Here is a 12,945-nt window from a genome sequence, read left to right as displayed (position 1 = left end):
TTGTAAAATTGAATCCTTTAATTGCCAAACACTGAAAGTCATAGATCAGAAAACAATATCCCAAATTTAAATCCGATTTGATCCAAGTGTACATACTTCTTGGAAAGTAAGTGAGAAGAAAACCCCTGGTTGGAAGAGTTCAAGCTCAAGTTATACTTAATACCCATTAAAAGAAAAAGAAAAAAAGTGAAGCATATTATCCAGACATCTCCCCACCTGTGGAATTATGAAATAACAGGAATAAGCCAAAAGCCATCTGTACAAATAATCAAAGGTCCACTGCAGGTGTCTGCAGGTTTATATAACCGAAGGCTCGCTTGCCCTCATAAGCACAATTATTCCAGGTTTACAGGCAATACAAAAGGGACAAAAAAGGAACGGTGACAATATAAATCCAATGAGGTGGTCAGTGTGTGCATAATTCAGCTGCTGTGTTATAATGGGAATGGCCTAGAAAGACAAAAATACAAATCCTGCTGTTACATCTACTCGACACAGCACGCACACACTAAGACGACAGTGCTCCAACTTCAAAATGACGCTGCCAAAATCAGGCCAGGCATTTTCAAAATATATATAGTACATCAATATATTAAGACCAAAACATAAAAGAACACAAATGTTATTAAGGTGTCTGTGAAGCCAAGAAGATGATTTTATCAGCAAAGAAGGCAAATGTTAAGATAGTGCAAGATCCAAATAATCCAAACAAAAAAAAAGGGGGAAAAATGGAAGCACACATTGTAAACATGAAGGATTTCAGGACAAACACTTTAACATATAAGTCCACTTGAAACACAAATAAATAATGAAATCACTTAGTTCCATAGAAGCATACACGCAGCATACTGCTTCCCATTCAAAAGATAGAACCTGCCCACCCACACCTGTACAGTAGAATCAAAATATGACACTAAACCCTAATTTCCCACTATTGTCATAACTCACATCTAACTCAAATTATTCAAAGGACTTGCTTGTGCGTCATCTCTCATACTCATTCATGAGGACTTTGTATGTCTGCTAATTTCAGTTTAAGACATCAACAGTTTTCACACATACTGTTCTCAATTAATGGAAGCTACTAGGGCCTCATACAAGAACCACATGTAGGCACGGTATTGATCTTAAAAAGTGCATATGAACAAATTTATTTAATCTTTATCTTTAAATAATCCACTTACCCAATATATTTTCTTGCTTCTGGCTTATAATAGCTCACGTATTTCCTTCTTAGTTAATTGTTGAAAAAAAGCTTTGTGTCTTTTCTTTAAAATATAATTATCTGACTTCTTAAACCTCACTAATAATACACTAGATGTTCTCAGGAAGACTTAACATATATTTGTGTGTATGTTAATGTATGAGGCCCATTGGTAAAACAAATGTGTTTAAACATAGCAAAAATAAATACAGCTCTGGAGGAAAAACATGAAACTGTTGTCTTTGGAAAAAGTGATTATATGAGGGAAATGGTGAGCCGGGTGTTCAGTCAAAAAAAACGTAGGTTTTCCTCTGGTAGAGTCCTTAAGAAGCTGACAGGAATCAGCCAAGGTCCCCCTAAAACTGTGGCTTGCACCACCTTGTGAGGTAGCGGCCAATCAGGAGGATCCCCTGAAAATGGCACTCCACCACCATCCAAACGTTGTAAAACCCTGTTACACAGTCAGGTACAGCTGCCGTTTTCCTTCCTTGTCAGCAGATGGTTGGAAACACTGTGCTTCATTCCAGCTTTGACATTTCATACTTGGTTGTCATGATTTCCTGAGAAACAATAGACACTCGATAAAAAAAACTAGACATTTTCAGACAGTAATCCCCTGAAAGAAAACATGCTTTTGTACATTATCATTTTGCTGAGCCTCACCTTTCTTACCAACCGCACCTATGCCTGTCAAGCACCTCATTCAACTATATTTCTCCAAATTCATAGCACATTTCAAACAGTGGGCCCTTTATTTCAACTACAGGGTCTATATATCTAGACTAACACATCTCTGGTTAAAAAAAAAAGAAAAGTAAATCATCTTTTGTACAAATCCATGTTGTTCATACCTCATCTGAGTCGAGCAGGATCGGTAGAGCTCTGTTGTGATATAAAAGGATAAAAAGAACCTCTTAGAACACACTGTGAGTGAAAAGACCTTTGAAAAGGTTTCACTGGATACTTACACATCAGTTAGAGAGGTAGGAATATTATCCTCGACCCATTTCAAGTTTTCATCCTGCACAAAGTTAAACAAAGTAAATGTAAAGTGAATCTGACGCTTCTGACCTGCAAGAAAGTAACTGTTTTTGGTCAGTTTCGCCTGTTTAGCATATCAGCCAGCTCCCATCTAAACCACTTTAACTCACTAACCCGGATCCCTCCACTATCAGACCACAGGGAAATAAAGGGGTTCTTTAGACTCTCAGGTTAAATGGGTGACAAGTAAAGGGAGCCCAGTAAGCTGTATAAATTAAACCCTCCTTACAGAAGCAACCCAAACAGTGAAGACCAATTCATCAAGCTGAACCTCATCTCATAAATGCCATATCAATGTATGACCAAAATCATTATGGTATTTTGATCAGACAGTATATGTACGGCCACTGATGATATCAATGCAATATTTTCATAAGGCAGCTGTTAAAGCTGACCTTTTAAAGCAAAAACAGAAGCCTAATAAAGCACCAAATTATCACCAAAAAGACAAAAATACCAAATGAAAAGCCTTGCCAACCAAACAAGCCAACCTTATGGCTCAAGTATAATCAAATTTTAAATAAACATGAAAGAAAATTTAGGGAAAAAATTACACCAAATGAAACAACAAGATATTGAGCATGTCATTAACCAAAATTAGTTCTGGGAGATTTAGGGCTGTGCTATTTTTATGTCTGAAATCATGAATGTAAACTAGTTTTCTACTGCTAAATTCACATATGTTTATTTCCTAAGGTCCTGAACAGTTGTTTATACAGATTTGTTTTTCTTGTATTCTTACATGTATGTAGCTTGGATTTTTTTCCTTTTATATTTTATACCTTTACATTTAGATTTACCAATTTACAGTGTTACAGTACGATTTTATAAGCTTCAAATTCCAATTAAGATCTGGCTTAAAATATTTGACAGTGTCACACTGCCCATTGTGTTGTATGGTAGTGACATATGAGGTCCATTCAGTCATTAGAGCTGTACCCACTGAGCTGAGGGATGAAGACCCAACAGAATTTCTACATGCAGACTTCTGCAGCAACATTTTACAGCCTGTTGATTTTGGCAGATACTCACTGATAATTAACAAACTTAAATCCAGCCCACAAGACACCCTCCCTTCAAAACCAGGAGATGAGACCAGGATAGACACCCTAATTAGTTTCACAGAAACACTGCTGTCCAAACACCAGTCAGAGTAAACCAAGTTATAACACATTGCAAAGAAACTTATCTGAAATATTGGAAAGAAGAAACTAAAAGCTGAAGCAGATTAAAGCACTATCTGGCCTAAAACAGAGATTATGAATTGGCAAAATATCTGTTGACCGTCAGTGATAGAAAGCAGAGACAGATCAGTGACCACAAACTGGCAACAGAAACAGGTCGACACAAAAAGTCATGGCAACCGAAAGAAAACAGAACATGTGATCCCTGACAGGTGAGGCTGAAGCCGAGATGAACTTCCTGCAAATCTTTCTATAAGGTAAGGAACACCGATTTTACCTAGTTCAGTTCTATAAATTCCAAATTTCATTAAATTAAACAATATCTTAAAATTACAACTCTCCTAGGAGACGGAGGATAAAAACGTCCCACAAGCAGTGGATGACCTGGACACACACATACACATAACGTATGCTAATTTATTGAGAATACTCAGTGATTTTGTGTTATTTTATTCTTCTATTTTTGTTTCTTTGGTTTATTAAAAAATTGGATTTTAATGCTCTGGGAGTATTGTTTTAAGATACTATGGCGCCAATAACAAAGCACTTTTAAATGGAAATGAATTGAAATGAAATACTGCCCTCTGCAGGCCCTCTGCAAATGTGACATTTGGTCAGCTGCATTTCCTCAGAGGTAGGTATTCTTATTAAAAGTTGAATGAAACATAATTATTTAACCAATTACCAAAAATTTGTCTGTGTTACTTACTGGGTTTGTTTCTGCAGGCTTCACTGTACCATTTGTCTCATTTTTAGTCGCTCTCAACTTTATACCATCAGCTGCCAATAAGAAAAGAAAAAAAATACTAAGGAGAAAGCATTTTTAAAAAGTAAACAGACTGAGATTTGCAGTTTTCTGGTTACAAGTAATGCCCTCATGATCTAACTGTACCAAGGTTTGTAGATGCGATAAACTCCTCAATCTCCTCATCATCAGAGTCATCTATGAGAGGTGTGAAAGCGTACCTGTGGATATTGAAATTAAAAGTTTTAAATGCATGCCCAGTTTAATTTATGTTGATGAATTGAAGTGTCTTAATAAATTACTCGCCTTTGGTTGTTTGCAGACGGTCTCCATAAGAACATTATGACGAGCAGAATGACAGAGAACAGGAACCTCCAGAAAGCATCTTCTACCCACAACTCAATCCAATCCTTCAGACAAAAAACAGGCTCGGTTTTCAATAAAATGTCAACATTAAACATTCATTTAAAAAAAAAAAAAAAATAATAATAATAATGCTATTATTGCTCAGTAATCCAAACCACACTCACAGACTGGCATTCTACTAATCGCAATTTTTTTGCCGTCCAACCCATGAAAATGATGGAAGCTGAGGGTGTAGAGGGCAAGGTGTGAAACTCTTTGGCATGTCGATGAAAATACAAATAACTGGTGCAGTGAAAATGTAGCTGCAGGACTTACCAATGACAGCAAATATTAATGTGTTTGTAAAGTGCCTGTAGAGTGACAGCTTGACAGGGTTTCTCCTCAGTTTCAGAGTCTTGATGGTTTGTGCCAAGCTGACAAAAATGTTAGTGGCAGTCAAGGTAAACACATGGCAGCCATTACACAGAAACTGTACAAATACACCCCGCATTAGATAATAGTGATTACATGCTGCAATCACATGCAGTTCCGCCAGTGGAGTACACCTGGATGCTAATATGACGTAAGCACAGGAAAGGTTGTGATAAAGTGTGAGATTTTGCCTCTGCTTAAAAAAGCCTATTAATCGTCATTGTTGTAAAATGCATTTTGCAAAGATCTTTAAGCACAAAGATGTGGAAGAGGATGTTAACAGTTTTAATGTGCCTGGATTTTAGCAGCCAATTTACAAAGAGTGAAAGTTGTTTATTTATTTATGAAGGTGTCTAATGTTTTGACAGATCTGCAATTTTGGTGGGGTTTTTCTCTTTCCCCATTTACAGTTTATCAGTTGTTTCACATAAAAACCAAAATGTAACGCCATACTATACCATTAATTTTCCAAAAACCTTTATAGACCCATATCAAAATATTCCCTCTAACTCATAACTCCTGTTCATTGAGAAATTTGTATTTCTTGGCTGCAATGTTTGAGCAGTGGGTATATATGTTCCACTCAATAACAATGTTCAGGGTGACAGGGTGGGACTCTAAAACTTGTTCAGCCCCAACAAAACAACACAAAACTTTAATGCACTTTAATTCAAAATCATTACAAATAGCTGATCTATATCACCTGTTTAAATACTGCAAGACATATATGCATGCTACTGCTGACCATGTAACATATCCGATAACCACCAAAGGAGAGAAAACATGCCACAGGTTATGTCATGGATGTTTTTTAGGATCTGTGAGCCGCCCTGGAAAAGATCAAGTGTGCAATGTAGCACCGATGCCGTGTCTTATGATAGAGGCAATCCTAAACTAACTTCTTTCTCTGACTGCTTTGTTCTCACTAAAGCTTAAATTATGGTCCAGCAGTGGTAACATGTTGACAGTCTGCTGGTAGTCCGTGGTCAGCCTGTCTAATTGCAGCGAGTGTCTCTTGTCAACAAAGGCAGTGCACAAAGGACACTCCACGACTGGTTTGTGGGCTACTCTTGTGTTTACAAAAAGCACTCAAGGAGTTATGACAAATGATTTTATCCAGATTTTATCCCCCACACTAGTTGCACCCATGCTGATAAAAACCTTTTAACAGCACAATCTGGAAAGTCTGGTGGACAGGCATGCAAAAATCAATCATTTCTACCAATGTAGACTGAGACTGTTGAAAAATGTAAATAATACAAACTGTCATTAATTATGCAAGGAAAGCAGCAGTAAAGATTTAGAAGAAGTTAAATCATCAACCAGAAAACAATGCATTGCTACAAATTTCACCACAGAATGAATGATTAAAGCAGGGCTGTTTCAACTGAGACCCAAGACGTCTTTGTGTGAAGCTGTATTTCAGCTGCTAATGATCTGGTGAAGGAACAGGACAGAGGGAGACCACAGTTTCCTGATCTAATATTGGTTCATGTGTAGGAAGTGAGGAGCAGAGGAGAACCACACGAGGAAAGGCTGTAGGTGCACAAAAGGATATCCACCAGCATAAAGAAGAGTCAAGCAGAGCCAGGGGAATGTTGGCCAGCAGAGCCAAGTCAGAGTCTTTTGCCTAGAAGGGATAACAGAGCAGGAGCAGAGGACACAAGGAAGAGGAGAAAGATGTGAAGGGGGGGGGGGGGGGGGGAATTACAGATAGGAAAGCAGCACTGCAACTGAAACATAAAACCATCCACCCAAGTGCAAAGGGGAAAATAAATAATCCAACCAACAAGCCAAGAACATTCAAAATCACTCAAATACACCAACAAACGTGCCCATTTTCTTATGTTGGGACACTCCAGTTGCTATTGATATTTGTGCTGGTGAGGAATACACTGGAAGGATATGAACCAGATGGCGCAGGAGTCAAACATAGCCAGAACAATTGCTGTGATGAGAGCGCGGCCATTGTCTCGACCCTTGATATTTGGTGCGCAACAAGAAAATACAGAAATTGTGACGACAAGTTTACTTCATTAAAAAATACAGCATGAGAGCAAATTACAATGTTAACTGTACGAGCTCAGCTCATATCTTTGGTAAAATAAACAATTTAAATGTAGGACTTTAAACCTTTTAAATTTCTAATTGCTAAATGTTATTATTGGCGTTTGCAAAGGCTATTCTGACTTAAATCAAAGTAATCAAAGATCACAACTCACCCCTGTAATCCTCAGGACACCCTCAATGCTAGCAAAGGCCAAGTAGAGGATGCCAAGCCCAACTACTCTGTGCATCACTGTCCCCAATCGAGGTCTAAAAGAAAAACAACCCCCCCAAAAATGGTGTTTTTTTTTCCCCCATTTTATTTAACTTAAGGAGGGGTTTCAATTATTCTACAAGTTGCTGTGTGTATAGATTTTAACATACTTCACGATGCCATAGCCAAGGCTGACGATAATGACGAGTAAACGAGCCAAAGTCCTCTTGAAGGCAGAGACCAACTCAGCAAAGATCAGCAAACCTGGAGCTAAAGTAAAGTAAATATGTTGAAAAAAAATACAACTTACTGTCTGACATGAGAGAAGAAGAGAACTCTTGTGACCGTCTATAAACACTCACAGGCGGAGCCGACAGTATTGGTGTTTTCGTATTCGGCGCAGAAGACGGCCTTCTCCACCATGCCGAGGAATATGACCCCTGCTATCCAAAACTGGATCCTTAGGAGATCTTTCCAATAGCAGGCCGCCCAGAGAAACCATAACAGGGCGTACAGGATGTACACGACGCACATCACCATGTAGAACTGCAAACAGACACTCAGGGATTAGCCTTTAAAGCCTGTCAGTTTTAGGTCACTTCAGGATTGTAAATCTTAAAAAACAAATGATTTAAAATCACATTTAATGAAATGGTTGTAGGAGTTTCTGCATGTTTTCTTGCAGTTTACCTAAACTGTCATCTTAATATAAGACTACATCTAATAACTGAGTATATAATGAGTTAATTTAAAACACACACAAACACAAAAGAGTCTTATCATTCCACTGGAGACAGCAAATAATTAAGGGAACATATTATTAAAGGGAGTAAAGTCAGCAAGTGGCCAATAAATCACATAAATTGCAATCACTTATTTCTAAAGTCATCTACTTACAATCATGAGAGGCCATTCTGTGACAGAAATGTAGCCGTGGCTGCCCTTCATTACCACATTAACTGCAAAACCAAAATCCAGACATTAGACTAATGATGCAAGACACTTTTCCCAAGCATATTAAACAGACAAAAGGCAAGTTTTCATTATGATCTAAATTCTGATTGCACAATGTAGCGGCTCAGTCTTCAGCCTGGTTGCTTTAAAGCTTCACTTTCCCTGTGCACTTATGTCTACCAATGGGAATAAAATTTCCCAGGAAAATTACGTCAGTCCAGCCAAAACAGGACAAGCGCCTTTGTCTCACTCTGTGGCTATCGGCAGTTTTCTCCAGGTAGCACAAATGACACAAAGAAAAACAAGAAGAGAGATTGTAGAAACTCTAGCAAACAAAACAAAGAGCCCTGCTGCATGAAAAAGGAAAAAAAGACGGAGCGCGATAGAAAGTAAAACTAAAACACATATGAACCTCTCAGTAGAAAAGGCTCCAGGATATGAGATCAAAATCCGGCATTCACCTGGGATTACGTCAACTGCCACTTTAAGAATTTGTTTGTGGTTGCTGCAGATCCTGAAATCTGACACTTCAGTGTCAGCTAAAAAGCTCTGCGTGTATGAGATAGGAGGGCGACTGAATTAATGCAGTTTAAAAAAGCAAAGGTAAAAAAAAAATGTAAATGCTTTTTACTATAAGCTGCATTCACACAGTCTCACACACATTCATACAAGCACTATATTCTGTACCTAAGCACTTTCTAAAATTCACACACACTCCAATGGATGTATCGGGGGCAACTCGGCCTTCACTGTCTTGCCCAAAGATACTATGACATGTAGGCTTGAGCAGCCAGAGAATTGGTCCACCGACCCTCTGACAGGTAGATGACCCACCCTACCCGAGCTGCCCACAATTACAAGATGCTCATATTTAGTAGTTTTAAAAAGTCTCACCTGTTAAACTCCAGTTGGCTTCTGGTTTACTAGACTCGATCTTAACGACTAGCAGGTAAGGGCCATCCTTCCAAGTGGTGGCTATGACGTGGTCTCTGATTTTCACACTGCTGTTCTTCGTAGCACTGCTGGTGTCATACTCCTCGGCAATCCATTTTATGTCATTTTTATCCTGCAGGATTAAAGGAATCCAGCATTTATTACTTATGAAAACATATGTAATAATTAACCTTAAAATCAAAGATCATTTGCGGGTTCTTACTTCAAACGCAGAGGACACATGTGGATCTGCCTTTGCTTTCTGAAAAGAAACACAGTTGCAGGATGTTGAAGAACTAAAAACAACAACATCGTTAAGAATACGGCTGTGGTGACACCAACATAGCAAACCCACTTTGAGCATCGGGAAGGGCAGCCCATTGCTACATACAATGGGACCGTGTTTGTGTTCGATGTGCTCCCCTGGTACCTTTGGGTTTGGATCCAGATTCTTCTCAGGAATCAGGCCTGGCCTCTTATACATCTCCTACAGACAAAGACGGTCACAATTCACCAATCAGAAACAAGCAAGGCACCAGACAGACCAGTGCACCACTCAAATAATGGTGGGGATTTAATCACTTTCATGCATCCTGAAGCTGTCCCATCCTTAAACTGTTCTGGGACACTGTTCACAGTACACTGGGGGAGATTCTGTGCCACAATATTGAATTTATATGCCTGACTTTCTACCTAGGGAAAAACGGATTTAAAATTACCCAAATGTTATAAATATTTACTAAAAAAAAAAAAGCGTATGGGGGCAAATTAGACTATAACAATGCATTGGCTTTGCAAAGAATCTCTCATTATGGGGCCATGGATGGCTATAAGTCAAGATCTGGAGTGTACAGAATTGACCGACAGTTTAAGAAACTATAGTTAATTCATACAGTGCTTTACACAGAGCGCTATACAACAATTAAAATACAACTAATATCAACAGAGAAACATGTTTCTACAGATTAAAGACTATGAAAAAGTAAAATGTAGTGCATTCTGGGAAAAATTGAAAACATACACTGCACTGCAGTGTTGACCCATTTTGTTTTCCGTTGATGTTTTGACTATGACAGCCCATACCCCCATTTTTGGGGGGTTTTGTTTAGTGTACTTTGTTTTCTGTACCACATGGAATTTTTTAAGTAAATATTTAGTGCTGCATGTCTTGAAAATTTGAAGGAGTCCCCTTTTATTCCGCATGTATACAAATACGTTTTTAAAAAAAGATAATTAAAATAAAGTTAAAAAAAAAGAAACTATCAACTCAACGCAGATGGTATGACAGGAAGCATCTTTTGCTTACTTCAATATTGTTGTATTCGTTGTGACAGGGGTAGTATTTCAAAAGCCAGTGAATAGTGACGTCCACCTCCTCAGGACAGTCAAATGGCCAGACTGAAACATGAAGACGTGATGACGTAACACAAAAAAAAGGAAGCACTTTGGGTAACAGGTTATGAGTAATTTTTTTTTTAAGTCATGACTTACCTTTTAGTTCAACATCAGTGTCTTTATACATTGATTTCCTTAACAGCAATGCTCTTGAGGTCTACGGAGTAATACATTTATTTATTATTATTTTTCATACTGATCAATTTAGTTAGGCAAACTAACTGATCATTGGTACTCTTTTGATCTCTCGGATCCAAACAAGCTGGACTCTGTGTCTTTGCAAAGTGGAAAAAGAACCTTATATTATAATATAAAAAATATTATTAATATAAGAAATATTAACCATAAGTGTGTTTTTCTAGCTGTCTGACCTGTCACCTATTCAGAATGAACCTGCAAATGCAGGTTTTACTGCTACTGGAAAGAGGATAACAGAGTGGAAACTGAAACGTCTTAGCATGTAAATTATTGATTATTGAGCTATACACGTCTCTGTGGGCTAACTGTAGGAGCTGTGCCTTATCATTAATAAACAAAAAGAGGGAGTGAACTGTACAAGCACCTGACTGAAGATCGACTTCAAGAATGTTTTTATATGTTACAATGTGTGACATAACCTGAACACACACAACCTAAACTCGCAGGTTTTAGTCCAGAGACAGTGGCAGACAAAAAGAAAATAAGCTTTTGGGATTTTCACTTTAGTCTGTTAAACTATAACCAGTCAGCTAGTTGACTGCTACCCTTGAAGTACCTAATTATTATTAACAGTTCGTGGCATGGCTAACGGCTAATTATACAAAACATTTCTCTGCTCTTTCGTTTATCACGGTTTATAAAGACTGGCTAAGAAAGGCTAAAGAGATACCGTTAGTGTGAGTTACAAGCCTCTCACCACATTCACAGCTGTCAGCGAGTTACCATAACAAGGATAATGTAGCTAACGCTAGCTAAGGGTGCTGCAGTTATCCAGAGTATTCAGCGTTTTTAGGAAGATACTCACATTAACAACAGTTATTGTCCAAAGCCCTGACTCTGGCGCTGCAACAGCTCCATTGATAATGTTGAGTATAATTACAGAAAACACCATCCACGGACAGTTAAGTCCTCTAGTCGGACAGCTCCACGTCCTCATCCCGACTGCAGCAGCCATATTCGTTACGTGTAGATTTCGCCACTTGCGCCGTGAACTCAACTGCTCAGAGGATGGGAGGGGCCCAAGAGGTCTGCGACGTTTGTTACCTGTACGTCGCCTGCTGTCCCAGCTTCATTACCGCTATCCTGCTGGCACCCAGAATAAATGTTTTTGATATTTAAATTATTTTATTTTTTTGATAATTTGAGCGCTGTGCACATCATATGTGCGTTGGTCTTGTTTGTTCACAGAATAATGTGATGTTTTCGAATGATATTGTCACAGGTCCGTGATACAGGAATCACCTTTCCATGGTAGACGGAGACAGCCTTTTGTATTCAGTATATATTTGTACTCAGGATATCATCTTCATTGTACAGCAGGACTCATACAGATTGCATAAATCAGTGGTCCCCAAACCTTTTTCGCTCGGCCCCCCTTTGTTTTACAGAAAAATGTTCGCGCCCACGCCTCGCGCTCGCGCCCACACGCACGCACTAACACATCCTCCAACCACACACACCCATATTTTGCTCAATTGCGGTTTATTTCACACCTCAAACATTTAGTAAACAATTAAGCAAATACAAGTAATCTGCAGGTAGTAATAAAATAAACTAACTCTTTTACGGGTATTTTTTGAAAACACAGCTGTTTCGTCCACACGTAAACGGCGTTTCGAATCACCGAAAACGGAGATTTTTTTAAACTATTTTTTTGCATTTACTGTGGACAAGGAATACAGAGTTCTTCGTGCAATGTTAAAGCTACTTGCCTTTTTTCACGTCAGCTGTGCGCCACGTTATTGCTTACATGAGAGGAATTGCAGAATGGCAGATAGTCAGATTAACAGTATTTTGTCTCTATCTTCAGGTTTTACATGCTTGCATATAAACATGCAGTTACTGTCCCTCCATTTAGAAAGGCAGAGGCATCAAGGTGTAATTATTTAACATGTAGTTGTTTTTTTCCTGTGTAATAATATTCAACATTGCTATCATTACATTTGTCAAAAAAAAATGCCTCTCTGTGCAAAATGGGTTTAAAAACATAAACAGCTGTAGGATACTGTTTGTCCATGATTTAGACAGGGGGAACAAATCGTGGCAGGATCAGCCTGATGTTATTTGTATCCCACTGTAACTTTACTGTATAAAGAGCTAACATCAGGAGTAGTTAGCAGTGTTGGGACTAACGCGTTATTAAGTAACGCGTTACAGTAACTACGTTATTATTGCGGTAACGAGCACGGTAACTAGTTATTATGCCAAAATCAGGAACGCGTTACTCGTTACTGTGATTTAGATAGGGTCGTTA

At 38.4% G+C, this 12,945-nt stretch overlaps 1 protein-coding gene across 3 annotated transcripts; it reads right to left on the bottom strand.

Moving 5' to 3' along the window:
* tmem87b (transmembrane protein 87B) lies at window positions 1–11,723 on the bottom strand. Of its 3 annotated transcripts, none has more exons than XM_013911873.1 (19): window positions 11,497–11,723; window positions 10,590–10,650; window positions 10,405–10,496; window positions 9,454–9,585; window positions 9,322–9,360; window positions 9,060–9,231; window positions 8,109–8,170; window positions 7,574–7,757; window positions 7,382–7,481; window positions 7,174–7,267; window positions 6,510–6,581; window positions 4,856–4,964; window positions 4,705–4,763; window positions 4,481–4,584; window positions 4,322–4,395; window positions 4,139–4,209; window positions 2,173–2,225; window positions 2,056–2,086; window positions 1–1,764 (listed from the first exon to the last, which is right to left on the bottom strand). In XM_013911873.1, the coding sequence occupies exons 1-19, from the start codon at window positions 11,644–11,646 to the stop codon at window positions 1,723–1,725; spliced, it is 1,701 nt and encodes a 566-aa protein (XP_013767327.1). In that variant the 5' UTR covers window positions 11,647–11,723; the 3' UTR covers window positions 1–1,722. The 3 variants fall into 3 exon arrangements, with proteins under 3 accessions (XP_013767327.1, XP_005737119.1, XP_005737121.2); XM_005737062.2 differs by lacking the exon at window positions 6,510–6,581 and adding an exon at window positions 6,859–6,930 and having other exon boundaries at window positions 9,529–9,585; XM_005737064.2 differs by lacking the exon at window positions 6,510–6,581 and adding an exon at window positions 6,859–6,930 and having other exon boundaries at window positions 11,497–11,722.
* Between the last annotated feature and the right edge of the window lie 1,222 nt (window positions 11,724–12,945).

The sequence above is a fragment of the Pundamilia nyererei genome, unplaced genomic scaffold (assembly GCF_000239375.1).
Source record: "Pundamilia nyererei isolate P.nyererei 1_Seehausen unplaced genomic scaffold, PunNye1.0 scaffold00073, whole genome shotgun sequence".
NCBI lineage: Eukaryota > Metazoa > Chordata > Actinopteri > Cichliformes > Cichlidae > Pundamilia > Pundamilia nyererei.
Note: the sequence above shows the minus strand (reverse complement) of the source record. Positions and strands in the feature narration are given on the sequence as shown.

Bases quoted from the DNA above. Each gene is read 5' to 3' on its own strand.
- tmem87b (XM_013911873.1), bottom strand. From the start codon at position 11,646: ATGGCTGCTGCAGTCGGGATGAGGACGTGGAGCTGTCCGACTAGAGGA. The intron at 4,965-6,509 runs ATATCCTTTTGT...ACTGCCACTAAC, and splicing joins ACTCTTCTTTATGCTGGTGG to ATTTTTGTCAGCTTGGCACA. The intron at 4,210-4,321 runs GTACAGTTAGAT...TCTTATTGGCAG, and splicing joins TATCGCATCTACAAACCTTG to CTGATGGTATAAAGTTGAGA.